Source organism: Lepisosteus oculatus, chromosome 3, assembly GCF_040954835.1.
Source record: "Lepisosteus oculatus isolate fLepOcu1 chromosome 3, fLepOcu1.hap2, whole genome shotgun sequence".
Lineage (NCBI taxonomy): Eukaryota > Metazoa > Chordata > Actinopteri > Semionotiformes > Lepisosteidae > Lepisosteus > Lepisosteus oculatus.
In genome coordinates, this window is record NC_090698.1 from 53,377,261 (window position 1) to 53,404,971 (window position 27,711).

The 27,711-nt window shown below is 34.5% G+C and overlaps 1 protein-coding gene across 1 annotated transcript in view; it reads left to right on the forward strand.

The window, feature by feature from the left end:
- The window catches only part of dtwd2 (DTW domain containing 2), a 55,934-nt gene that overhangs the window by 1,294 nt on the left and 26,929 nt on the right, over positions 1–27,711 (forward strand). The window contains exons 2-3 of the mRNA XM_015365978.2: positions 17,335–17,425; positions 18,624–18,718. Of these exons, the coding sequence (XP_015221464.1) occupies positions 17,335–17,425; positions 18,624–18,718 (186 nt within the window). The remainder of the gene's footprint in view (positions 1–17,334; positions 17,426–18,623; positions 18,719–27,711) is intronic.

The window sequence follows — 27,711 nt, forward strand, 5'->3', positions numbered from 1 at the left end:
ATTAACTCCGTCTACTTTCTTCATATCAAAGGTGAAAAAATGTAAACAATGCGTTTATTACAATCTATAGCCTGATACCTTTTAATAATCCATGAATTATTTTAGTGGATGGTGTTCAGGACTACTGCTTTTTTTTTTATTTGGAAGTGGATTTTTATCTAACCAGTATGTTTAACTAGCCCTCTTCATCCAAACAGCATACTAAATTGGATGCTGCTATCACAAATGTAAAATTGGACTGAAGTACATGTAAATGACCAGCATTCCATTATCAATGAAAATGTTTCTAGAGATCTATCCGCTGAATTACAAAGCAAACATAAAAGAAGATCCAGTATCTGTATGTATACATTATCAGCTTTTCCAAAAGATGCATTTTAAGAAGGTTATTTTTTTGAGTGATGGAACGGTGGAAACTGTTCGAAGTAACTGCAATCACAAAACTTTGAAACTATGTTTTCTTTGACGATAAATGTAAAGTTGTTCCCTAAATACAGTAGTACATGCAAATAAGGATCACTTCATTCAGCTGAAAACTAAATCACAAGACGCAACACAATACACTGTTCTGGATACAGCCTTTGTTTATATTAATCCAAAGCATCTGGCTGTAAATCCCTAATGTGCCCTGTAGCGATCTCGTGTGGCCAGAGCAGTGTCTTGTTGAATTGTGCAGGCAATGGCTCCCCCATACAGCCAGAGGCTAACGTGATCTGTATCACAGTGCACTTGTTCTGATCCTTTAATTTTCTGACATGGCATAGTCAGTTCTTGCCAGATATTTGTGTTAATATTCTTAGTGCATGAAGCCCTCAGGCAGGAAGTGAAAGCTTGCTGGGTCATCTTATTTATGTGTAGTCTTTCTGTTTTTTTATTCTCGAAAAATCAAATGCATACTGGAGTGCAAGAACTATATTTTAATATTCTCTATCTTAACTTCCACTTATTATAACTGATTATGCCCATCTCAAAATATTTGTTGCCAATCATTTTGTATTAATCTTTTTTTTCTCTATTTAATATAGCTATTATATGCTATTCAGATTTGAGCAAAACTTAAATGGAAAGTATATTAGTACATAAGAACAGGTGTATTACAGAAAAGATGGTTGATGCCTGTGTCTAAGAACAAAGTGTATTTGTCAAGTTACACTTTATCTATTTCTTTTCTAATAGGATGAAAGGTTATCACACTTTGTATAACCTAATTTTTCAGCACAACAAATATAAAAAAACTAACTTTTTTGTGTTTTGTGTATTTTTTTTATATACTACATGGGCCACATTTTATTTTAATTACAAGGTTTATGTTTTCTGAATTCCACATGCTGCTGGTGTCATCTGCTAACCCAGTATTTCTGATGCAACTCAACCCAATCTAAGTATGCCAAAGTAAATACAGTATATTAAGATCTGATGTGTTCATTTTATCGCTTTCCAGATATTGTTTGAGTGCCTTAAACATGACTGCATAGGCAGCTGATCATAGTTCATTCTCCTGTGTTCTTTATTTTTAGTTACATGTTTTTTTTTGCTTTAGTATCGTTTTTCACTTCATTGTCAGTTCTGTCATGAGTAACAGCTCATCACTGTCCTTAAAAGAAGTACCCTTTGGCTGTGTTCTGTTATGTGTTATGTTATCTCCACTTATTTTAAGATTAACGTGGCTCATTAAGCAGCAAAACCATACATTTCTCCTGTGCCAGGTTTAGCTTTTACTGTGGTGTTGCTGTATTGCAGTGGTGTTTGAAAGCTCAAAATAAAATATTAGTCTAAAACTGAGGAGAGATAGATGGAATGTATATGCTAAAACTCCTTCAGGATGATTTATTTGAAGGCACATTCATGTGCTGACTTTATTTTCTTGATTTTATCTTCTAAAATGTAAACCACACTATAAACCTCTCTCATAGGCACAGGCCACCTATTACTTCAAAAACGTTATAACATAATCTGCAGATTGCTTAAAAGATTTTAAAATTATTTCTAGAATTCTTTACATCTGTCTTTCTGGCTTGTGTAAATAGTTATTTCTAAAATAATTATCTGTGGTGTTCTTTAATTTAATATATCCAGTTGTTTGCCACTCATCCAAAAAATCGATAATATATAAACCTGCTAAAGAAAAAATAATTTTAAAGAATGAATTAAACTGCCTTGCAATACTTTTTAATTTGAATATTGAAGTAAAGAAAATCAATTAATTACTGCTGGTTCCTGTCTGTTAATCTCACTCAAATGGAAAGATATGAAGTCGTTAGTTCAATTTTAAAGAAAATTAAGATTGGTTTCTTGTCATCCCTGCTGTCACAGAATTGGGCTAATCCATGTGTTGTTTTTTAAACCTACTGTATTGTAAAAACTAGTAATATTTCAGAATCTACAGCATTTTTTAATTTTTCTGATTTGTGATCAAGAACTCCCAGCATTTGTGCACTTCCTCAGAAATGTAAGAAGCCATTTTTTTACCTGATGGCATTATTCCTTTTTTTAAGCTTATATAGGAAGAAGATGGTCTGAATTATTTTTTTGCCTAAAGTTAAAAGACTTGTTTCTTAAGATGGATCCCAACACACGCTGTCAGAGCCATAGAGTTAATCATATAGTAATTGAACAGTCTAAATTTTAATTTAATTCTATGCTACAATAAAAAACAGTGGCAATATACAGTAACAAACATTGAATTTTTTTTGCAAAAATATAGGTTTGGAAAGTTGGACAACTGTGTGAATTGTAGCAAACGCATCTATAGCTATAGTTTTTATAATAAATACCTATTGAAGTGTTTCAGAGTCCTAACCATTTTTAAAAAAGCAATATAGTGTACAACCTTGTGTAAGCATTTTAGGCACCCCCTGATTTTCATTTATCCAGGATAATGCTTTGAAAAAATAATTGGAAATAATTTATAGATATTTTCTACAAAATTATTTGGACCTCTGTCTATATTGAAGATTTACAATAGATGATGACTGTACAAGTTATATTTAAAAGAGATACATTGAAAAAAATAAATCAACTTAAAATACCTAAAGCATGTACTGCTGGTGTGAGCTGATTGAACAAGTTATGATGAGATATTTCCCATCAATGGTTATTTTCGTGTGGACTGATGTTTGGCTGAAAAGTCTGAGATAGTGTTATTTTTAGTTTACACAGAAGGATATTTTAAATCTTATTTTCATTTGAGCTGCAAGAGCAACATGTAAGCATATTTTCCATGTGAATTTGTTCATTATCTCCTGTTATTTCATGACAACATCTTAAAATGGAATGGGTCAGTTACCATTCTATAATACATAAAGCTGATGCTTCAGCATGGTTAAGAACCCCCGAAGTTTTTTGATTTATTAAAGTAAATGAGATGTGTTCCTACATTGCATTAATTTGAGAGATCACTGAGGGAATACATATACTGTACATCAGGTCGAACATATTAGCTCTGTGAAATAGCTTGGTGTATTGAATGCAAGAAGCAGGACAGTGTGTGAGTGCTGTGACAGTTTAAGTCAAAATCAAGACAACAATGCATGTGCATGCCTACATTAAAGCATACTGTATGATATGATTCTGTGCAAACTGCTAGCTGTGCTAACCTCTCTATGATCTTGACAGTCATACTTAAGATATAAAGAGTCACTTTAAATCAGGAGTTGCCCTAGTGGAGTAATCACACAGTGCAACAGTAATCTTTAAAGTTCTCTTTTTTAGAATATCACTAAAGACTGAAATGTCATGAAGACTTAACCATAGCAGATAAAGTAAATGGAGCACCAAGGTTGGTGTAGGAAATGTGAAAAACAGATCCTGTCAGTCCATTGTTTATGGCCGGGCTCTACATAAGGATGCTAAATTCCAGGATGTACAGTAGCAACAGAGGGTACCCAGGAACACATTGAGATTGAGAGAAAATATTTTTGCTACAACATTCACAGACTGTCTGATGTTACACATTGTCACATATCTAATTGTGGCATTACATTCATAGGCAAATTCTTAGGGCAAACTGTTTTGCAAAGGCATAATATCAACTGAAAATGGAGCCCTAAAATATTCTTCATCTGTTTTGGTTCTTATACCTTTGATCTAACAAACTTGGATCGGATAGTTACACTATTTAAAACATTCTCTCCTTTCTTTAACAATGAAATTAACTGAAACCTTACCCTGTATGTACAGTAGGTTATCCCTCCAGCAAAGTTGGAAAAAGCACCTGTACTTTCATCACCTGAAATCAAAAACATCTGGAAACCATAGATTTTACCGGGTTTTCTCTTGTGTAAATGCTGTGAAAGACCTTAGGACCTTTCTGAGAGCACAGCACGTTGTAGTACCAAAGACCCTGAAGTTGTCTTTAGTACTACACATGCTGGGACAGATGGACTTTTAACTTTTCACTTGTTCTATTAAACATCATGTAAGAGTTGGGTGTTCTTGATAAAAAGAAAAATCTGTACAGCCCTAAGATATATCAAAGAGGGCCAGAGTCAGTTGGAACAAAGTTGAGTTAAGATAGGACATAGAAACAAGCAGTCATCCCACAAGCCTGCTTTCTGTGGAAGTGTTTTGTAGCTCATTGGTTTCCTTGTGATTTGCTAGTTGGTTTGCATTTACTCATGATTGCATTGTCCGAGCTGTCAAATTTTATACTTCTGTATGTCAGGGATTGGCGGCTGTTTTGGTTTAAGGTCAAAAGATAATGTAAACAAAATGTTGGGAAATATTTAATGCCCTCTGTTAAATCTTGACTTATTTTAAGCCTTCTGAATTTTCATTTCAAGAATTCAGAATTCATTCAGGCTGTACTACCATAATTATGCCAGCAGAAAAAAAACATCTAGTCTTAAACTGTTCTCCCCGACTTAAGTGCAAATAAATACTCAGCAATAAAATAGATAATCACAGGTACACCATAGATGCACAGTAGATGCATCTACAGTAAATATAGTAATGGAACAAGTAATAGATTTATTCCATGCTGAAAAAAAGAAGAAAGAAAACGGAACGTTTCAGCCGTGAAGAAGGCTCCACGGCCGAAACGTTGTGTTTTCTTTCTTTTTTTTTCAGCATGGAATAAACCTATTACTTGTTCCTTTACAGCCTACGCATGCTGGCGCAGCTACCCACCTGAACTAAATATAGTAATGCATTACTATAGAAATCATCCTACTCTACGTTCTGTGGAGGGTGAGGAGTGGTGCTGATAAGTGTTGTACAGGCTATATGGTTTGTTGTAGATAGTTACTGTTCATCATGTAAAAAATATTTGTATCTATTTGGACAATTTCTCTACCCTCAGAAAATCAATAAACACCATTCAGTAAATGTTCTTCAGAATGTTTTTTTCTTTCTGAAACCCTGAGGGTGATTTTTGTATACAGTATATTTTTTTAATAAAACAATTCAATAGTCTGGTGAATATTTAATAACTCTGCATTAATATCATTTCTTGCAGTCAGGAAAGTCAATCAGATGTTAAAGGCTATTGAATTACTTCATTTTAAGTTTTCATGATAAAACTAAGAGTAAAGAAGCTGAACATGAAGATTTCTCTTTCAAGTAATGTATGGTATATCAAATTGATAAAGTTTTGAAATGATGCAACTTTAATTGAAATTCATAATCAATTGGTGATTTGATTATTGAAGAAAATACATTTTTTTTTTCAAAATGTTTCCGTTATTTGGGAAAATGTAAAAATATTCATAAAATGTTTGTAAGTAGGATAATAGAGTAATATTGTTAATAGAATTATGACACGTCTCTTGGGCTCCACTATTTGGGATATTGGCTCATTGTGCCACATGTCAGATTTCAGTTTTTGTCGGAAATGCACATATTTTTTAATTAATTGTATTCATGTAAGGTTAAAATAAGAGTTCTAATAAATATACTCCCCCAAAGTTTTTCTTAAAACAAAACTAAATGTAAATGTACATAAGCTATAGTACTGATAACATTCACATCCTGATGCACTTGACATATAAGTAATGTCACTCTGGGTCACATTTACAGTAGATCAAACGCTATTTCAACCTCATGCATCTTTGACCAGGTAGGTCCATCGGATAGATCTCCCATTTTGATTCAGAGCCTCCTTCAGAGTTTTTCTAGTGCTTTACTGATGTGTTTTCTCCTGTTTGTCCCTATGATGCCTTGTAATGGCACACATCTAGACACACGTGGCAATCACTGACCAGTCCTTCATACTTAATTCTCTTCTTCTCATTCACCTTCCCAGGTGATCTTCCTAAGGGATATAATGTACATTGTATATAGCTGATATAGTAGTCAAGTAGCCCATTAGAACATTAATTATATTTGAAGAGTTCAAGCAAGTTATCTTTTTATTTCTTTTTAATGCATCAAAATGTCCCTGTATGGGAGTAAATGCCCTGCCTGTTAATTATCAAAATTATTCAAGTCATTCACATTAGGAGGGAAGCATTAGATATACTGTAGATGTAGCCTGAAGTTACTCTTTCCACTCTGTTCTAAACGGAGTTTAGTGGATATACTATTGAAGCCATTTCTTTGTTTAGGTAATGAGGAAAAAGGAATGTTTACAGCCCTGTTAATCTTGCTGTTGTTTTTTTTTTTACATTAGGCATGGCTGACTTGTAACAGCTCACTCCATTTTATGAGTTGTGACCTTTTCAGGCCAATTCATTCATGGTTTAATGAGTTTGACTGGCATGGACTCTACCTGTTTGGATCCCCAGCAAAACTAGCAGGGAGTGAGCAGAGCCCATGGCTGCCAGGGATGAGTATTGTGACAGGAGTCCCAGCGTTCTCTGGCATTCGTTGGGCATCTTTATTACTGTATGCATTCGGAGGTGTCAGTATCTTTTGATCAATTCATTCTGTTTTAATTACATTGGCTGTGAGTTTGCATGCCCTCTGCAGACACATCAAGCACACAGAAAGTGCAGGCAGGGCATATCCACCTAAATTAGGCTGTGCTGATATGACTAGGACAGACTCCTGATGAATAATTAAAAAGATGAGATGTCCTTGACATTAGCATGGTTTAAGGACATTTTTGATGCCAGTTGGTAAAAACAGTTTACAGTGTTGCTCTTAAGTAGGTCACTGTAGTATAAAAGATTCAGTTGATTTTTCAGCATAAATATTGCAATGCTTTGAAAAGTACATGCATATTTTCCCTTTTCATTTGGAAAAATGGTGTTATTACCAGTTAGAATTTATTTATGCTTATTAATGACAATTCTTTGTTGTTGTGTTTACAAAAAAAATATTGAAACATTCTTAAAAGGGTCTGATAACTTTATGCTAATCATAATACACAGGATATCTGGATTTTAAAGCAGCAGTCTGGTATAAACATGAAAAATAATTTTCAGCTAAAATAAGTAAACATTCTTCAAACACTTTTAAGGTTTAACATAATAAGAATGTGTGCCCTGCAATGGTTCCATTGTGGGTATCCCCTGCCTTGCCTACAGGGGCACCAGCTCCTTCACAACCCTGAATTTGATGAAGTGGTTAGAAAATGGAAGGATGGATATAACTAAAATGTTAAATTTCGTTCACTGGGCGTAACTAAGTATGATGTTCTGAAAATTATTTTTTTCAGATTGTCAAGGTTCTTTGAAAGGTACAATCTTGTAGAATATACTGTATATTCTTATAAAATACATTTATGTCAATGCATACTCACAGACTAAAATTAAGATATTTGGTATAATGAATTTGTGAAAAACTTGGCAAAATACAGTCCTTTTTAAAGGAACATGGTTTTCCTAAATTCCCTTAAATTATATACTGAGGTCTCCAATATTTTGTTTATGGTGCACTGAAATTAGCCTTATCACAATTTGAAATGAGTGTCATCACCTTTAGAAGTGACAGTTTAATATGGCTTTTGTATATTTGCTTGTACGAATCCTTTGAGTCTGAGTGCCTTAGAAATGTGATGGTAGCATTATACACGTATAGCATGTCAAATGTTTAGTTCACTTAAATAATTATTGATTGATGTTTTCATGAATGTCTGTAATTGTCATTGTGCATGTAATGCTTACTTTATTAGTTTACACTAACAGGGGCTCTGTGTTCTGTTATATTAGTTTATATTTGAGCTGTTTTTTTAATTCTGGTTGGTGCTCATTTGGTCATTGCAGTTGTTCTTTTGTGTTTCGTACTAGTATATCCTAGTTAACTCATGCAGTTTTATTATCTGAAGATAAAGGGTTCTTCTACTTTCTTTGCAGAATAAAATGGAACAATTCTCTCTTTGTTGTGATATATTGCTATTGACTTCTTCTCAGTTGAATTTACTACCATTGAATAGATAGTTTCTTACCAGAATTAACTCTTTCAAAGAAAGATATATATGCGAAATGTGAAAGATGCATATGCGATTTGAGCTCGTATTATTAGAAACAATTCTTGAATACAGGAGGATACTGTTTTGAATTTAATGAAATTCCGAATTGTCATGTAGTTTCCTTCTGGAAATATGGAGTTGAAAACCTCATAAATACTGTAGCTGATGTATACTGTGAGGCCACTTTATTATGTGACACTGGGTTTAGCACGACCCTGAATATCATATGTTGGAATAGATATCAACATATGCATTAAGGTCAACACAGAAAGGACATAATCTGACAGCCATATTCCAATAAATAATAAAGCACAAAGGTCTAGGGGAAATCTTCAGAGACTTGATACTCAATTCTTGCCAGGCAGGTCCAGCTGTAACCAGGATATTCAAGGTGATGTTCAAAACTGTGTGTCAGAGTGTTACAGATGACTACAGCAAGTTAGGTGGTTTCTCTCTGGCATTACATCATAGTCCTGCCATAACAGTATTACACCAAACGTTCATTTGTATGCCAATTAGGTACAATATTATAGTATTGGACTAGCTTTATTAAAAAGATCCTCATAGGATTATAGGTTGCTTAGGTCCAGGACTTATCTAGTCTGGCCTTTAGGTGTAAATAAAGTAGACAGGCATGTACGTGCTATACATTTTGGTAAATGTTTTCTGTGAGTCTGAGTCTGACTGCAAGTACAGTATATAATTAATGTATAGATACTGTATTGTATTGTCAGTAGTGTGCTCAAAGATTTTTTTGTGCATTACAAGAATGTGAAATGTCTTAGTCACAAATTATGGAAGCAGGTGATGCATGTCTTACTTTTTCTAAGACTTTCGAAAGCCATTACCTTCTTTGTAGTCAGTGTAGGTTAATTGGAGTCAATCAATAAAATCACTATTATTCCAGCCATCCCTAGATCTTAATGAAGATCAATGTCTTTTGTACCCAGTAAATATCAGTGAAGAACAGAAGATGTTGCTGAAATTGTGAGTGCACTTGGATTAACCTTAACTCATAGAGTTTCACGCCCGATTAGATTTATCTTTGATCATAAATGAATTTTTTATAAAGAACCACAAGGGGAAAAATGCAGTGAAAAAATAACTGAGTCGTGTTTCTGATCTTGCAGCTACCTTATACAATTCTGTTATTGTTATTGTGTGCTAAGGTGCACTGTCTATTGTGAATGTGTCTCCTCTGAGGTGAGGTAGTTGTTACTTTACTTAATGGATGTAGGCCACAGAGAAGGGGTTGGTTATTTTTTAGTTGATATACACAAGAGGATTTTAAAGGAGAAGTCCCTGGATACATCTCTTTATTTCTTCACATTTACAGCCAGAGGCATTGGAAAGTCTCTCTGGGAGTTTCAACATGTCACCTACTCTACCGCAACAAACCTAGATACCAGCTTGGCTGTTTGCAAAGCCTGGACTATTGTTGCATGTCACTCAGGAGGATGAGATAAACTGCCATTGATGGAGGGTACTTATACTGTAAGTCTTGTAAAAGCAAGTATTAGTTTGACCACCATAAGATAATTTTGGATGTTATGCAAATTTATGATATTTCACTATGAATATGGATGCTAAAATATAACCATTAAAATTCACAGTTTCTGAAATTAATAATTTCAGAGACTGTATCTGCTTACAGTAATGCAAAGTTCATTGGATATGCCACATTATAGAAATTATGAATTTGTATTATTATAATCATTGCATACTAAGCGAGCAAAATCTACTGTTAGTTTAATTATACTCATGAGTTGGGATTTAAAATCAGTCCAGATGATATGTCATTAGAAGCAGTGTGTGAAGTGGAATTCATTTAAACTTTTCCCACATGTGTTTAGTATAATTGTATAAAAGTTGCATTAAAAAAAATTGAGTCTGCTTTTGCTTTTGTACTACCTGGCAACTGTATTTTATTTTTAAATGTGCTATGGATTTCTTAATATTATTGGGTGGATTGGCAGGCTACTGACACTGCCTCACAGTACTTGGATCTGGCACTAGAATATCTTCTGTGTTTGCATGTGTCCTCTCACCTTTCAAAGACATGCAGCCTAGGTGTGTCCCATGATGTGGTGCTGTACAATGTTTAGAGTATTTAAGTTGGATATGTAACTGGAGAGTGAATGGTACAGCAGGTGATGGGGTACAGTATTAAAACTAAGTATCTGGTCAACATTGCAATCCAGTTGGAAGTCTTCACATAAAGATGGAAAATACCATGTAATACTTAAAAGCTTTGCAATAAATGATTATCTGTTCAGACAGCTTTATTGCTCACTAAAAGTATTAAATATATTGTCTTCAAATTCTCCTGCTGATAATTATCAGAAATCTTCTTGGGGTTTTCAAGTATACACATTGATTATATCCTAATTACTATTAATAGAAGTAATTTTTTTAATTAAAATGATACATATCTAGAGACAGTGCAGACTTTTATTTATCCTCTATCTATTATTAGAAAACTGCTTATTGCTGTTTGATAAGTATTAAGCCAGGCTGGAGTCTGTCCCAGTCCTGCCATGTGACCTGGAAGGGATGGAAGTCCATTGGATGGAAGGTACATCCACACAGGGGGTTTTAGGAATGCCAAGCTATTAATAACTTTATTTAGTATGAAACATTCTTTAAGGATGCTTGTAGTATTTACCCTTTTCTTAACTCTTCCAAATGTTTTAGAATTTCCTTTTCAGATCCAGAGATGGTTAACAAAATTGCTTTTAACTTGCAGGGTAACTTAGGATTTGATTAGGGTTCTCTGATTTTAATGGTTTTATGTTTTTATTCAATCAATAAGCAAAATATTATTCGGTTGGCCTAACCCTATTCTTAAATAACCAAAGTAACAATCCGTTCAAGTAATAGTACTTACAGTAGATTCCATTTTTTAAGTACTTTCAAGCTTCTGTAAAAAAAAAGTATTATTCATTTAAAACACCTGGGGGCAGTGTTGAAACAGTCATAACAAGACACTGAATTACCCAATAGGATAGGTCTTGCTGCAGACAAGGTCCTAGTATAATAATTGTACTCTTTGAATTTGGCAGTATGGGTTCTCTGTTTCCCCTTGCAGGCAATGGAGATATTCTGCTGGAGATTGCGAAGGTCTCAAGGAACCATTTTTAATTGGTAAAAAAAGTTAGAACTTTGAGAACCATGTTCTTTTCATTTTTTTGTGAGATTTCTTACAGCTCCATGAAAACAACTGTGATTGATTTTATTGGTAGTCTTTAAGTGCTTCTGTTATGGCATGCAATGTGATTCAACTGTCCCACTGAGTTTTTAAAAATAAATTACTTCTTACTTCAGATCACTTGGTTTATCTTGGAACTGTAGTGGCATGGCGGCAGTTTTCTCTGGGGTTGTGGCACTGCACTTCATAGAGGTCATGTAATTGCTACATTGGATGTAGTCATTCCTGTTTTGGTTTTTGCTGCCACATGTTCATCTTTATCCTGCTCCTTTAGAAAACTCACAGGTACCATATTACTTCCACCCTTAAGGCATCGTTTTTCAAAATATATGTGAAAGCAAAATTTTCACTTAATGATGTCTCACAAACATACAGCCAGTCAGTGAGTTCATATACGTTAAATCACGTAATACCTACTATACAATATTGGTTCAAACAGAAGAGAAGCATCATGACTTTTTAATATTTATTTAAAAAGTTATATAGTTATAAAAATAGTTATTTTTATATCCTTGAAATGGCGTTTATAACGAACGTTAGGGAGGGATGACAACAGTAGATTCAGCTGCCAGTATTTCATACTCACTCCTGATGTCGTATCCTCATCTAAAACATTATAAATACTGTATGTTACCCCTTCTCTCCCTCGCATATGTCTTTCTTCATCCCACCTCCACCTCTGCAGCTGCCACTTGGTCACTCCTCAATCTGTTTGGGTGTTCCAGCCTCCTATTACTGTGGCCAGGAGGTCAGCCCTCAGCCAAGCAGGTTAATTTTGACTAAAACACTCCATAATCCTTTCAGTACACTTAAGTTTTGGGTGTTATTCCTAGTGAATACTTTTTTAATACAGTTGACTATAGTGGAACCATAAATACCCACTCCAGAGTGCATAGTGTTGTTGATCCTTTTCAGTTTTGTAATATAACCTGTTTTCCTTGTGAAAACCTGACACTGTACTCATAGTGAACACCATGCAACATCCTTCAAAAAGGTGACTGAGAATACTGATGTGGGATCTAAATCAAAGTTTTATTATCAAGCTTTGATAAGGTCATTGAAAGTACAGACTGGTTACAAATGATAAAAGTCTTCAATAACATCACAGCAGTTGATGGTGAAAAAACAGTTATTTCCAGCAATGTTAAAAAATCAGGTAGAAGGTACAGTATGCTGCAAATGAACTAACAATATTAGACAATGATCCATCAGAAAACTGTTTAAAATCATTGTGCATGGGATTGGAATATCTTCAGAAATACAATTGTACTTTTGTGTTGGCTAATTTAAGTTTTGCTGCTATATTTAACACAGTATATATTTTACCATTTCAGAAAAAAAATATTGCATTACCTACAATAACTATGCTTTGGACATATCCACTACCGGTACTATGATTAGACAGATCATTAAATGTTTCAAAGATTGCAGTTATGTAAAATACTGTAAATGCAAGGATAATGCTATTTTGTACATGTTAAGACGGGCAATACCATTTGTGTAAACATGATATTTTGATTCAATCAACAATGTATTTATTAAATTTAAATCAATACCATCCCAGAATCAAATATTTTTGTTTTCAGTATCTTTACTGTCTTATTGAAATCCACATTTCAACAATTTAAAGAGATCTTTTCATAAACCTGGCATAGTGAGTGCACAGGAACAAGTAAAGATTTATTCCATGCTGAAAAGAGAAGACAAGAAACATTTAGGCTGTGGATAGTTCATAGTGAGTGGATGTTTACATGTCATAGGTCCAATCATTCCCTTTCTAATTTAGCACTGTGGCATATAAAGTATGTTCTAACCTATGGATAATCATGGGCATATGCTGTAGAACTAAACTTTTTATTTACCAGACCTTGGAAGTGTATCTTTATTACACATTTTGTTCATTTATGATATACAGCATTTTAAAGTTAAAAACTGGTTTGGACATTTTTTAAGTCTTTGGATTCTAAAACTATCAAAGGTATAACAAGTTAATTACATATTGTACACTGGACCTCAGATGGTCTTCAGTCTTGAAATCATTGCATCTTCATTTCCCATACTATGTATGCAAGAAGAAAGGAGAACAATTTCCTTTGCAGAAAATGTTTTATATTTTCAGCATTGACAAATTGGTGCTTTTGTACCATAAAATACTTATGGGGTAGTAATATTGCACTCTGTCCTTTATCATAGTGCTTCATGTCTCTGACTCTAACATTTTGCTTACATATTTACAAAAGCAGATTCCAGATAAATATTGGATGTGATAAACACAATGCATTCAAACCTGGCTTAGTGTGTCCACCACCAGCTTGAATGCAAGCTTGGTGATAAACATGGCTGAGGAGATGACAAAAAAAATTACTCCATCCAATCTGGCAATGCATTAACCTGATCAGGTAGCCCACATTGCACATTTTCCTTGAAACAATGATTGTTAGTTGTTTGTCTCCAATGTGTGTTCTGCTTTTGTTCAGTCTCAGAATTACCTTCAGAATTATGTGCGATGTCCTCTTGGATTCTTTTGCATTTTCAACTCCCAAAGAGGAAAGAATCTTATTTTTTGCTGTCTGCAAGAGCCCAATCAATGCTGACAATCTGCTGTATATACAGTTTGTAAAAGAATTCCAAATTTCCAAGCATACAAAAAATATCAGAGCTGATTAAAATGTTGTGCTTGTGAGCAATCAGAGGAACATTCAACACCTCTTAGAAGTTTGTGGTAGTCAGCACTAAATTTAGATGAAATATGTAAGATCTTCATCTTAGCTCTCAGAGTCTCTCTGAGATTCCAAATCGTGGGCAAATCTCAGAAACACAGACCTCTACAGTTTTATTCCTTCATCCTAGGAACAAGGATCATCCTAGTAAATGAAAACAAGCTCCCAATTAATGTAAATTGTGAACAAATTTTTTTAGCCATTGACTCAGATGTAGGTTCTTGAGTACTGTGCAGACAACTACTGTGCATAAAACACACACTCCCTTTTCAGTATTTACTCAATGCCTAGTGTTTATCTTTATTGGTTGAAGAAAACTGTATTGATTATAGTAGCAGCCTCATCAGAATGTTAATTTAGATTTATGGTTGTGCATGAATGATAACCCTTTTAATGGGCTTGGCCATTTAGCTAACTGACGCTTTGCCAATCAAGTGCTGTCACAAGGTAACCATATGATAAAATATGCATTAGTATCTTGCACTGAAACACCACAACAGGATGATTTGTTGTTTTCTTTTTCCCTTGGGACATGACATGTTTAATTTCCTTCTTGTCCATGTAATTAAAAGCCTTATCAGTCTGGGGCTCATTCTAAGAAGAGCAAGCCATACATAATCAGGCAAAAGCTTTAATGAGTTTTCCAAAGAACAGTAGAGATGCAACTTATGAGAATGTGTGTCTATATAGGACATATCTGTACAGTTTGACTTAGGTAGTAAACTTATCTAGGTTTATAAAATATAAAGTATGTATAAATAAAATAACAGGTATGCTTATAATTCTACTGTGGAAATGTGCAGTCATACATTTTAAAGTAAACGTACTGTACATCTATATCTTTGAAGCATTTAGGACCTGTTTGCCCAAGATGTGAGAGGATGAAAGAAATGTTCTTTCCTTCTTCTTTTAATTTACATATTTCCTCCATTATACTTCCACATGAAATCCTGGCAAATTTCCAGCACTGGTAGAATCTATGTGAGAAACGGCACATTTATGTTTCGGTTTAGACTAGAATAATAGAGCAAAAACATTATCAATATTTATATAAATGTCTTAAGGTTATACAGGTGTTTGTCACATAGCTTAATTGTTTGTAAGTAATAGCTCATGTTTCAAACCGGACTTATAGCTTTTTGGCCTTTGTTATAGAAAAGAAACAAGTAATTCTGGCTTAATTAACTCTGAGCGTTATTCTAACCTCAGTTGTCAATTGGGTTTGGAGTATAAAAGGTACACTTGTTATTGCCTATGAAATGTGAACAATGGAGAAGAACTTTCTTTTGTTTAATTTATCTAACCGAGTCAGACTAGAATATGCCCTTTACAAATCCTGGCTCTCTGACTGTGGTTTATTTTTTATAGTTCAAGAAGAATGATATAGTTAATGAACAATGAGGTCTTAGGCTGAGTGCAGGTTGCCTAGTAATGAGCAAAATGTAATGATTTAAACCAGATATTTATGATATTGCTGCAAAATATCATGCTTTGAAGGATGGCACCATTTGTCATTACACAAACATGTGTTGCAGTTTTTAAACTTGAGGCCAAATCACAGAAAATACTTCTCATTAAAGTACAGCTTTTCAGAAAATGTAATGTTTCATAGAAAAATGTACTTTGTTTCTTCAATATCTACTCCTATTCATTGATCAACAATAGATTAGGCATAGGTATCTGGTGTAAATTAATCTGGTTTGTGTGAAACTGCACCTCTGTAAAATACTGTATAATCTGTTTTTGAGTCTATGCTGACAATCACAGTTTACTTGTATTTACATATGTTGCTATTAGCAATTATGCTTCCTTTTGTCTTTACATCCTGCATTACAAATTTGGTTGTGTTAAACAGGAAATGTTTTGATTTCACTTGTTGGCATTTCTAAGCAAAGCACCTACTAAACTGGAATATCTTGCCATATAAATCTTTTCCCCCGAAGACTAATTATGAAGTACTTGCTTGCGTTTCTCTGAAGTTAAGTTCAAGTGAGGTAAACCTGAAATCAGACAACAAAGAGCAATAGTATTTTCACCCCATTTTTTAAATTGAGTACAGTTCAAGTATTTTACCTTTACCAGAAACTTAAATGTATGTTCTATATTCATTGAAACAATCCATCCTTTCCTGTGATCAAAAATAATTTAAAAAATTAAGTCTGTGGAACGTTGGTTGACAGGTCACTTAACTGTCACTCTTTAAATATTTTAAACAGCATTTCAATTCCTTTAACTTACATAAAAATGAGGTACATAATATATTAACAAAGTACTGAAATAACTATAAATACCAGTTATACTACAAGGAATAATACTACAATACTAAAAGGATTAAAACTTTATGCTTGCTGTCTGTAGGGTTTCTAGCTTCAGTCTTTGTGGTTAGAATAAAATTAAATACAAAAGTTTGATCTTTGATATTTTTACATTCTAGAATTTGCAATTTTAAAACAAGACCTACTAGACAAGATCCCCAAACTATAATTAAAATAAGTATTTTAAAGAGTTAATAATGTTAAGTATGTAAAGCAGTTTTCTCTTCATAAGCTAAAATGTAAACCACTTCAAATTCTTGAGGAGAAAAGGCACAATTGTTTTTCACTGCAAAGTCTTTTATTCCAAAATGGTTTTCCCGGGACAGCTGAATGAATAAGAATACTTGTTACCCCGAGAGTAGGGTTATCATTGGGTTGCTGAAAAATGACCCTCCTCCCTTAGACATTAGAAAGGCCCTCAAAGTTAAATACTGTACCTAGGGGTGGGGGACAAATTGACACATTTGCTTTACTAAGCAGTTTTGTGAGTACAGCAGGTGATACTCCAGGAGTGGGTGGGCACAGGGGGGAACCCTTTAATACAGAGATTTTGCACAAATGATTTTTGCCCCCTCCCATCCAAACTACCACTATATCATTAAAATACGCAACTGGAGTTTTCTAACCATCACTGTAGCGATTTACTACCAGAGTGACTGGATGCTTTTTGTTTGCTTTGAAATGCTTCCTAATAGAACAGAATGCCATGATCTTATGTTTCTACATCTATTGCATTTTCAGCCGCCCCCAGAAGGTCTGCCTGTGCCCCTTCCTCCCAGTCCATCCTTTGGAAGTCTCCACATGTTTGTATATTGTTCAGCATCCAGCTGAGGTGAGTGAGGCTGTGGGAAGGGGCAGAGTTCGGCTTCCAAAACGGAGAAGAAAACAGCCTGGGAAATGGCTGGAGAATTGCCTGTCAGTGAAACTGTGTCTGCTTCCTCTGGAGCTTCCCAGCGTACTCCAGGAGCAGTCATTAAACCCACAGCTGCCCGGCTGTCCATCCTTTACTCAACACATTTGTGCTGACGGGTATTTTTAAAGTCCCCAACTATTGCAGATATTGCTCTGGGGTTTCCTATGTGATATTTCCTTCCTGTTTACCTTTTTGCTACCACCAGCCCCATTATAATGTCTGATGTGGGGCTTAGAAAATTAAAAATAACTGGATAAACAAGGACAGTTTTTACTTAATTCTTTAGGGATGCTTGATACACGGTAAACAAACATTGAATTTTTTAATAGTATAGTACATTTCAAAAGTCAAGAGATTACTATAAAGTTAACTGTTTATACAGTACTAAAAATAGTTTAGTTTTAATGAATTAGAAAAAGAATTAAAAGTCCAGACATCACTGATCTTGATACAGTATTTATCTCTTGCTATAATCATAATAATGTCAGTGATCATAACTTGCCATTTAAAGGAGGGTATGCAATTGTAAAATAGTAAAAATGGGAATCCCTAAACATGTAGAAATGTCTTGAGACAAGAATCAAAGACTATAAGTTACTTAATACTGTAGATTTCAGGTATGTTAATGCAACAGAAAATTATTTTGACAATAATTCCAAACAGTTGAACCCCTGTTAAAACTCTGTACAGTTGCATACTTTACAGCCATGGTCACAATAATGCCTTTACTGGTATCTATTGTATGCTCACCCATCAACTAATTGAGCAGCAGCAGTTTTATTTAGACAAAGTCTTTATAGTCTGAAGTCTGATCACTTCCAGTGATACATAAAGATTGTTGACTTCTAGCTCATGGTGTTTCATCTAGAGGTAACAAGTAGTACCACTGAGGACTGGAAATGGAAGTAGTGATTCTGCATTTTACAATATAAAACTTAAGCATTTTACTTTTCTTCTATAAAATACCAGAGTCCTCGTGCCAGTTTAGGATCTAGATGTGATACTTGTATTTTGAACACATATTTTCTCATTAAGCAATCATTATTGGATGTTGGTACTGTATTAATCTACTAGCCTGTATAGGAAAACTCATCTTCAAAGTTTCTTTTTTTTGCAGGAGAGTCGAGTACTGCGTACCGTTCCTCTTTTGGCTGCCTGTCTTCCTCCTGGAAAATGTAAAGTTTTAATTGGAAGAAGATTTAATGAGGAAAGGTAAAAGAGATAACATTATAATAAAACATGTCTCCTATCCCATGGTCATCCCCCAGAACATAAGCAATGCAAAAAAATAGGCAGGAAAATGGAACATCAGGGTTTTACAGTTGGAATAGGAGATTACCAACTTGTATAAAATAATTAGTGTTTGTTTTTCAGCTGTATTCAGATAACTTACATGGACACCTAAAGTATTTCCAATATTAAAAAAAGTTTTAATAATTTTACAGATAGGAAATTCTCTTTAAATGTCTATCTCTAAGGTTTTATTCTAAATAAATGATGTGGAGGTGTAAAAGATAACTTGCAATGTTGTAGACTGTAGAATCTCGTAGAATGTATGAATGAACAACAGAAGCTGCTGGGCTCCCAACATGGCAAATATCAAAACTGCAGATATTAAACTGTTTTTCATTTGACCACATTATTGTTATCTGAACTCTCAAAAATACAGGTCATTATATAACAATTTCAAGTTTCAATAATGGCATTTTGTCTAGCATCCACAGAAGACATGACACATTAATTTTCTTTTTGTACAAAGGGGTACATCACATATGCTAATGTAGTTGAGACATGACATAGTTAATGCCCTTTTTTCCTAAAACAAAACCCTTTATCCAACAATATAATGAAAAAATAATTTAAGTGATAACCCATAAGATTTTATTTATATAGGGCAGTGCAATGGTGGCTATTAATTTGAAAATGGTCTGGAGTTTATAGGGAGTTCCAGATATTGCCCTCTTTATTTTTAAACAATATTTGAAGTTTTATTTTTTGGATGAAACCTAAAAGAAAGGGATTGGCAGTTAGCAGTAAAGCTATGCAAAATATACAGACATTGATTTATTTTATAAACAGTATATTGGAAAATGGGGAGGGGTAATTTAAATATGTATGGGTATTTCTTTGTTTTTTAGGTTGTAAAACCTTTAAGCTGATAAAACCTTTTTTTCCATTTAATTTGATAATCACGTAGAACAAGTCAGCTCATTAACACACCCCTCCCAACACTCCCCCCTACATAATATGTAATGCCAAATTCCCCACACATTGCAAAACTAATCATAGACTGAATTATTTCTTAACCTGCCAGACAGTGTACAGTTTCATGTCAGACTTATTAGACACTTTCGGGATCATGGTCGACCATGAGGGTCAGTCATTGATGTTGACTGTTGAATTATGCCTGGAAATGAGTGTAAACAAATATGATTTAAAGAGATCTCAGTATCCACCTAACCCTGCAGCCAAGAAAAAATAATACTCTGCTGTAAATCCTGCCAATAAAGTGTCATACTTGAAAATTCTCTGAAATGTGGAAATTGTTTTTGAACAGTAGGGATCCAAGTTTCATTGAATAAATTACCTGGCACCTCTAAGACATATTGCCAAAACACACACCTCAGAATATACAGTATGTAAATATGTTCCAGGTGCACAGTGAATACATCTATGATGGAATGGGTTGCGAGTAATTCCCAGCTTGAACTATTGTGTGGTTTTAAATTTATTTCAACATTTTCAGCTCATGCCATACTTTTTACCAATACACCAAGTGATTTTAAAATCAGTACAATTTATTGCAAGAAATAAGCTTGTTTCAATGAACATAATCTTCATTGAAATACTGCTTTATATCCGGTAAGTGGTGAGATCCACAAGACACCATACTTTAAAACATGATATCTTTGGATTCTGTGGAAGGTGGTGTGGGAAGCACTTGTATAAGCTCCATATACAGATTTAAAATGGATCACCTGCTGTGCCAGATTTTTAGAAGGGAAAAAATATATTTGCCAAAACAATTTTCCAAAGTTGATTACTATTCATCTAGAGTAGTTCTCTCTTCCACTGCAACTGCAATCAAAGTTAATTTTTAGATTAAGAAAAAAATATATAAAGATGTGACTATTGAACCAGTTTATTAGATCAACCAATGGAAGAGAAGTCAGAGCAGTGTTCTATGCAGGAAGTTCAGCGTGGAGTCAGACTAACGTAAAATAATAAAAAAAGGTAGACAAGTAGCTTTCCATTCAGTCCTGCTGCACACATAATCCATTATCATCAGAGAGATAATTGTGGGTACTTGAGCATATGACCATTTTAGAGCATGGTGTATAGGTAAAATATTGAAAATCAGTAAGAAGGGATTGTTCCAGATGAGTGAAAACTTGTGATATTATATAGTGGTCCCAAGGAAGAGGTTGACTTTTTTTTCCCCAAACTTTCCAGAGAATTTGCTGTAAAAGGGCTCATTCGTAAAGAAACAATCCTACCTTTAGGGGCAGGAAACGAAGATTTAGGAGTCTAATTTATTTGATTAATGTCTGCTCAGCTGGGTGCCAAGAAGCTAATTAACCAGAATCCAACCAAGTCTTTAAGGTCCTAAACTGAAAGGCCCAATAGTATTATATACAATTATGTACAAACTGTAACCTCTGGGAGTTATAATGTTAAGTACATCCTAGGGCACATCTTCCAAATAAAATAAGATAGGATTGAATTTATCTAAAACACTTTGGTGGAAGTGAGTTCAGTATCTTGACAGAAAAACTAATATACTGAGAAGCATTAAAAAAGGTAAGTGCTATTGGCTCCAATACTTATTTATGATATCTCCCCTTAGTATAGGAAGAGATATGAAAATTAAAATTTAGTGTATGGTATAAAGGAGAAAGTGTAGTAAATTTTATTTTAAGGTTTACAAGAATATATTCTTCATAAATTTGTTGAAAGCTGTTTTATGGCGTCAAACCTCAAAGTAAGAGAATGCTGATGGATTAGATAAATAAGAGCTTCTGATTACAGGGGATAGGGACCTGGGGATAAAGATTTCAACCAGTTTTTGTTGTACCTAGACAGCCTACAAAAAAATCATATCATTCTAGAGGATTGAGGTAGATATCTCACACAAAATAATGTAATGCTACAAGTAGAATAGGGGGGTGCAGTGGTTAGTGTTGCTGTCTCATAGTGCTGAGGCCTGCAGTGCTATCTGTGTGGAGTTTGTATATTCTCCTGGTGTTCATGAGGGTTTTGGCTTGGCGCTCGTCCAGCAGTACAAAGACCTAGTAACTTGGTTACTTGGCATCTAGGAAACCTGGGCCTGGTATGAGTGTGAACGAATGTTTGTGTCTGTGTGTGTGCGATGGACTGGTGCCCCTTCCAGGGTGTATCCTGCCTTGTGCCCATTGCTATTACTTGCGCTGGGACAGGCTCTGCCTCCCCCTCAACCCTGTATTGAAGGCAGTTAGAAAATGGATGGATACATACACCTGTTTGGCTGAAATGTATTAAATGGTCAGTGTGTGCTTCTGTTGGTTTCCATAGAAGTGGTTTCAAGAATTGAACAAAGAGGATAGTCTTTAGTTTGAAGTAGTTCAAGTAGGTAGCTGCGTCAGCATGCGTAGGCTGCAAAGGAGCAAGTAAAGGTTTATTCCATGCCGAAAAAAGAAGAAAGGAAACACAATGTTTTGGCCTTCCTCTAAATCTCTTTGTCATTCCTTCCCCTTCTCCCTGGGCCACGTGCCCCCTTCTCTTACTAAACCAGCATGACACCCAAAGAAGGCTCCACAGCCAAAACGTTGTGTTTTCTTTCTTCTCTTTTCATCATGAAATAAACCTTTACTTGTTCCTTTGCAGCCTATAGTTTGAGATTTTTGAAGGATTTTTGTTTTTCAAAGAGAAGTAAAATTAAGTCTGATTATTAGTTGCAATGAAAATAAACAATTTCTAATGAAAAGCAAACTTAATATTACTTGATATGATTTTAGATGCTACTTAAAATTAATGGGTACTTATAAGAAGTTAATTGTAATACTACATTCTTTGCCTTTTCCTGCATTTTGAATACACACATTGTTTTCAGCACCAATCCTTGATATCGAAAGAAGCTTCTGTTTACATGTTAATGAAGCTAACTGTTGACTCAAGCCATAGTTTATTGTTGTGTAAACTTACTTTGATCAAGCTCTGGGGCTGTAATGTGGAAGATTTTTAATCCTATATTCTGAATAAAGGAAATCCTGTCAGTATTTACATACTGTAAACTGATTAGTAACTGCACAGTTTGTTGATCAAATTAATTCATCTTAATCTTGAATAAACTAGATTTATTAAGTATTTTGTTGAACCTTAGTAATGTTTGCTGTTGGATGACAAATGTGCAAATATATTAGCCTGTAAGATACTCTTTCGGATAGTATATCTCCTGATTGATGGCATCTAAAATTAATAGAAAATGTATAAATAGACGTAGGGAGTCTCATCACAACAGTTTATGATGTCACTTAGTTTTGTTTTGTTGAAGGTGAATTTTAGGGAGGGGGTTATTTAAACTTTTAACCTAGAACCCATTCCATTTATAATAGCCAAAACTTGAATAGGTGAAGGGAGTCATTCAAATGTTGTCATCCCTTAACTACCATACTGTAAATAATATCTTCATTGAGATATACAAAAAAACACATCAGAATAACATCCAATCTATATTCTTGCTCTGCCCATTCAGCAACTGAACATTTTTTTTTCTAGATCATGAATTAAAACCTTGTTATTATTTGCCAATTCCCTACTTAAAATCTTTCTACAGGAAGACCTTTTGTGACAAATTGTGAAAATACAGTTTGGTTTTGGGGGGAAAACACAATAGTTGTTGTAACAGAGATGCATGTATTGTATGTTTTAGTTTAGGCTATGTGAGAATTCTAATTTCGTTTGTGAGTATTTGCGGAACTGAGCATATCTGGAGAATAAAGGGCAGTGTGAAAGCATACCACTGAGTTACTTGTCATTTGTAATTAATTATTGGCCTTGGGGCTGCTAATTATCAGAGGGTGGTCAAAAAGACACCCACAGTCACCTTATTAGGAATGGCTGACGAAGATTTTGAAGGGCAGACAGACGTCAACATGATTGACACGTAATGTAATCATATGCGTACGAAAATTGCCACATGTTTCAGGGTCCCAGGGAAGAATTTGTGCTGTATGGGTGCAGCTGGTATGACTGCTGATGTACAGTCAGCTTTTCTCTATATTTGATATATTTATGGTGATTTCTCAATTTTATTTTCAGCATTTCAGCATAATAAAAGACGCTGAAGATTTTTCTTTTCTGTTTTTCTGAATGACCAGTTCCATCATAAGGACTTTCCCCATGCACATGTGTATTGACAAAGCATTTCCATTTCAAGAGATCTACTGTATATGACAGACAAGACATTTGAGATTTTAGAGCTACAGGTCATTCTATTTTACTATCTTCTAAATTGAATTTTGTGAAATGCATATGAAACTAGTATTCTTTTGATTTAATCTTATACTTTCATAGGGTATTTTTTGTTGATGCTACAGTACTAACTGGAAGAAGGGAAGAGGTTAGTTAAGTCTGTGTTGTGCCTTGGTCCATTTGTTTCCTCTTTGTGACCATGCAAGCAAGATTAATGCCTAATTAGTTTCAAATATGTGAAATACAGTATCTTATGAAATAGTAGAATTTAGAATGTACTACAAGCATTTTAATATCTCTTTCTGAATATGAATGGGATAGCATTTGCTAAGTAAATGAGGCAAAACAGCTTTTTCATGTTTTATCCACAATAGATGTTTATGTGAATATGTCCTTGAAATTTGTTTGGAGTATAGTTCAAGGGGTGGGGGCGGGGAGAAGAAAGGATATTCTTTCAAAATATTAATGCTTGTGCGGGAAAACAAGTCTTACTTTTACACTACAGTAGACTTACTTTTCACTTTATTTTTTATCTCTGCCTTCAAGCCTGATTCTCATTGTCCCAGATGTGTCTAATTATATTTCATCTATTTGTTAGTTGCAGTGCAGAGTACACAAGGCACAAAGGTAGCTCAATTCGTATATAATTAGGACACAGAAGCAGTAATTGCTCCTTAGGAAATGAATGGCCCCTTATTAAAAAAAAAAAACCCTACTCGTTGATTCATTCAAACCCACATCAGTGGTTGTTGTATTTACTCCACTTAAATCTGGTGTCCCAGTGCCAATGAGCAAATGAAAATTAAACACCACAGGAAACATGACAGAGAAGTCATCTAGACAAGCAGGTGGTTGATGAGATTAAAGAGAAGGACACCCAGCCACCCATGTGGTACAAATGTTTCTCAGAAAGGTCTTAATAAGCTACTTGTACTTCTTCTAGAAATAATAGGATTTTTATTACAATGAGAAGGCCCTGCAAACTACTTGTATTGCAGGGTGAAGAACTATTTTTCAAATATTCAAATCAGACGTTTTGGCCTGCATGTTCTGGACCATCTGTCTGATTCATGTTACATGCTGTCTTCTGCACATTGAAAGTCGTACTCGGAGACTGAAAACTGGAGTTTGGCCAATCTGTTTTTCTCCTGAAGAACTCAGAGCTTGCATTGCCCATGCATTTCAGATAATCATGCTGCATGGTAAAGTACTGTCCAGCAAGTATGGAGACATTTTCTTCACAAGCTGACACAACGTTTCTGTTTAAGCATTCATTCTGCTGCTACCATCAATAGTTATACCATGGATAGAAGCAAGGGAGCCATTTCCAGAGGCAGCCATGCATGCCAATGCTTCACAGATGACGTGGTGTTCTTTGGCTCATCTGCAATTTATTTTTCTCCACACTTTAACCTTTCTATCACTGTGATACATATTTATCTTGTTCTCATCTTTCTATAAAACTAGAATTTTCTCAACTTTTTTGCCTCGCTTCTGTACTTTTGAGCACATTTTAATCTGAATGATCTGTTCTTGGTGCTGATACAGTAAGCGTTTTACATGTTGCAATATAGCCTTAATTGTAGTTCTGCTGTTTCAGTGTTCTATGAACTGCTATTTGGTATTTGGTAGCTTTACTGCTGCAAATTCTGGCTGTTGTTGATTTTCATTCATTTACACACTTTCAGAATATTATAAATGTTGATTCAGTATATATGTTCAGTATATTATAAATGCTGATTATGAATGACAAAGTATTCAACAAGGTTTTCGTTTGTACAATTTCTGTGTTATGGTTCTGAGTGATTTCTTTAATTTCAGCTTCATAATTGTTTCTATTTGACAGATTTTGTTTTTCCATTTTAACTTTTGCCTATGAACTGTACACACTGAAGTCAGAGACAATTTGATAAGGTGTTCTCATAATAGAGAACACATTATGAGTACGTAATAACCTAACAAGAGCCAACTGCCAGCCAACTGTTCCAAGACGTTAAGATGCGTAAAGTGTGTTAAACAGACAAATGTAATATAGCATTATATCAGCTACTGTACATGTTTTCTAGCAGCCCTATGCTAAAGCCTCATTTCTATATACAGTACTTTCCACTTTTTAAATACAAGTATTTAATGTACTGGGGTATATTTCTTTAGAGGAAAGTGATAAATGTGCATGAAATATTTTATATTTTTATATTTGATAAATGAGAAGATGAGTACTATATTTGGTAACAAAGAGGGCTTTCGTTCCTTTAGATTAGATTGTATTCTTGAAGTACTACTGTACTTCCACAGAGACTTTTAAACAACTTTAATATTTTTAATATGCTTGCTATAATTGACTGTTAGATTACCTGCAACTCACTGAGGCATAGTTTAGTGCCAGAGGGAAAGCTTGCTATGAAATAAGCTACAAATCCCAGTTTTGTGTGCACGCACACACTAAAAAAAATGAAAACAAAAAGCAAAATAATGACAGAGAGAATTATTTCCTGACAAAATGGGATTTTCTCAAAGAGATATGTAATCCTGGCAAATCTATTAGATTTGTGCAGTAGAATCCCTTGATGTACTGTGGACTACTGCTATCAAACTGTCTGGAGTTCATTCATCTTAGTCCTCAATAATGACAGCTATTATACTGGCATCTAATAAGGTGCTCAAAAGATCTCAGACTTGAGCCCTTATTCTTGGGTTTCCTGGCTTTGTAATATGCAATAATTTAAGTTAGTCTAATATAAACAATGTGATCTTCTGAGATGCTGAATTAAGGGGGTGTCAATCAATTGCAAACACCCTGGGTCCACGAGGACCATGGCACTGAGGTTATATCAACACTGAAAGCTAGAAATAAATGAACAGCAGCAGAAGTAACTGTTGCCATCTTTTACACAGGCAAATGGTAAGACACCATACAGAATAACTCAGTAAAACAGTTTTGGCAATGACACATGGCTGGTGATTTCATTTTTAACAGTTTTGGAATTCTGTAGCATTTTCCCTTTTAATTTGTGTGGGTGGCACAATGTCAATGGTTCACTGATAAATGGGTGGCCTGTGGGGATGAACAGAGTTTATAGAATTGGCATTCAGCAGTTTTTTTTTTCATTACACTTGATATACACCACTTTCCATGCTCAGACTTTACCACGAAGAAATGTAATTCTAATTGCTTAACTTAACCTGTTTACAACCATTCTGAATAAAATCAGCATACATCATTTATGCGGTCTCAACATTTAGCAGTAGAGCATTGGTATTGGCAAATTTACAGTGCTATCCTGTAGCAGTTAGAAAATAAGCAGTTTTAAAGCCTTGGCTCCATATTTTCTGTTTGCTGCTGTTTACTTCCTTAAATTTTTCTAATGTGCCTGATTTAACTTTATGAAAGCATATGAAATTGATTTAAAAATATTTTTCCTATTCTTATTGAGTAAATCCACATATTGTGTACAAATGACCACAGCATACAAGGAAAAGCACTTTTTAACAGCAGTTGGACAATGGTTTAGATTTATTTGCAAGGGCAGTTCAATGGAGAAATTTGTTTCGGTGCAACATTTTTAGATTTTATTTCTAAATTAAACATTTTTCTTGTGTTTTCTTTGTGTTTATCAGAAAATGAATAACCATGGCACTCGAAAATTATTTTTACTGTTTGACACAGATTAGTAGTTTCTAGCTCTTAGCTTTTTTTCTGTCACCTAGAAAAATACATTTCTGTTTCCACTATTTCTGTTCAACTCTCTCTGTTT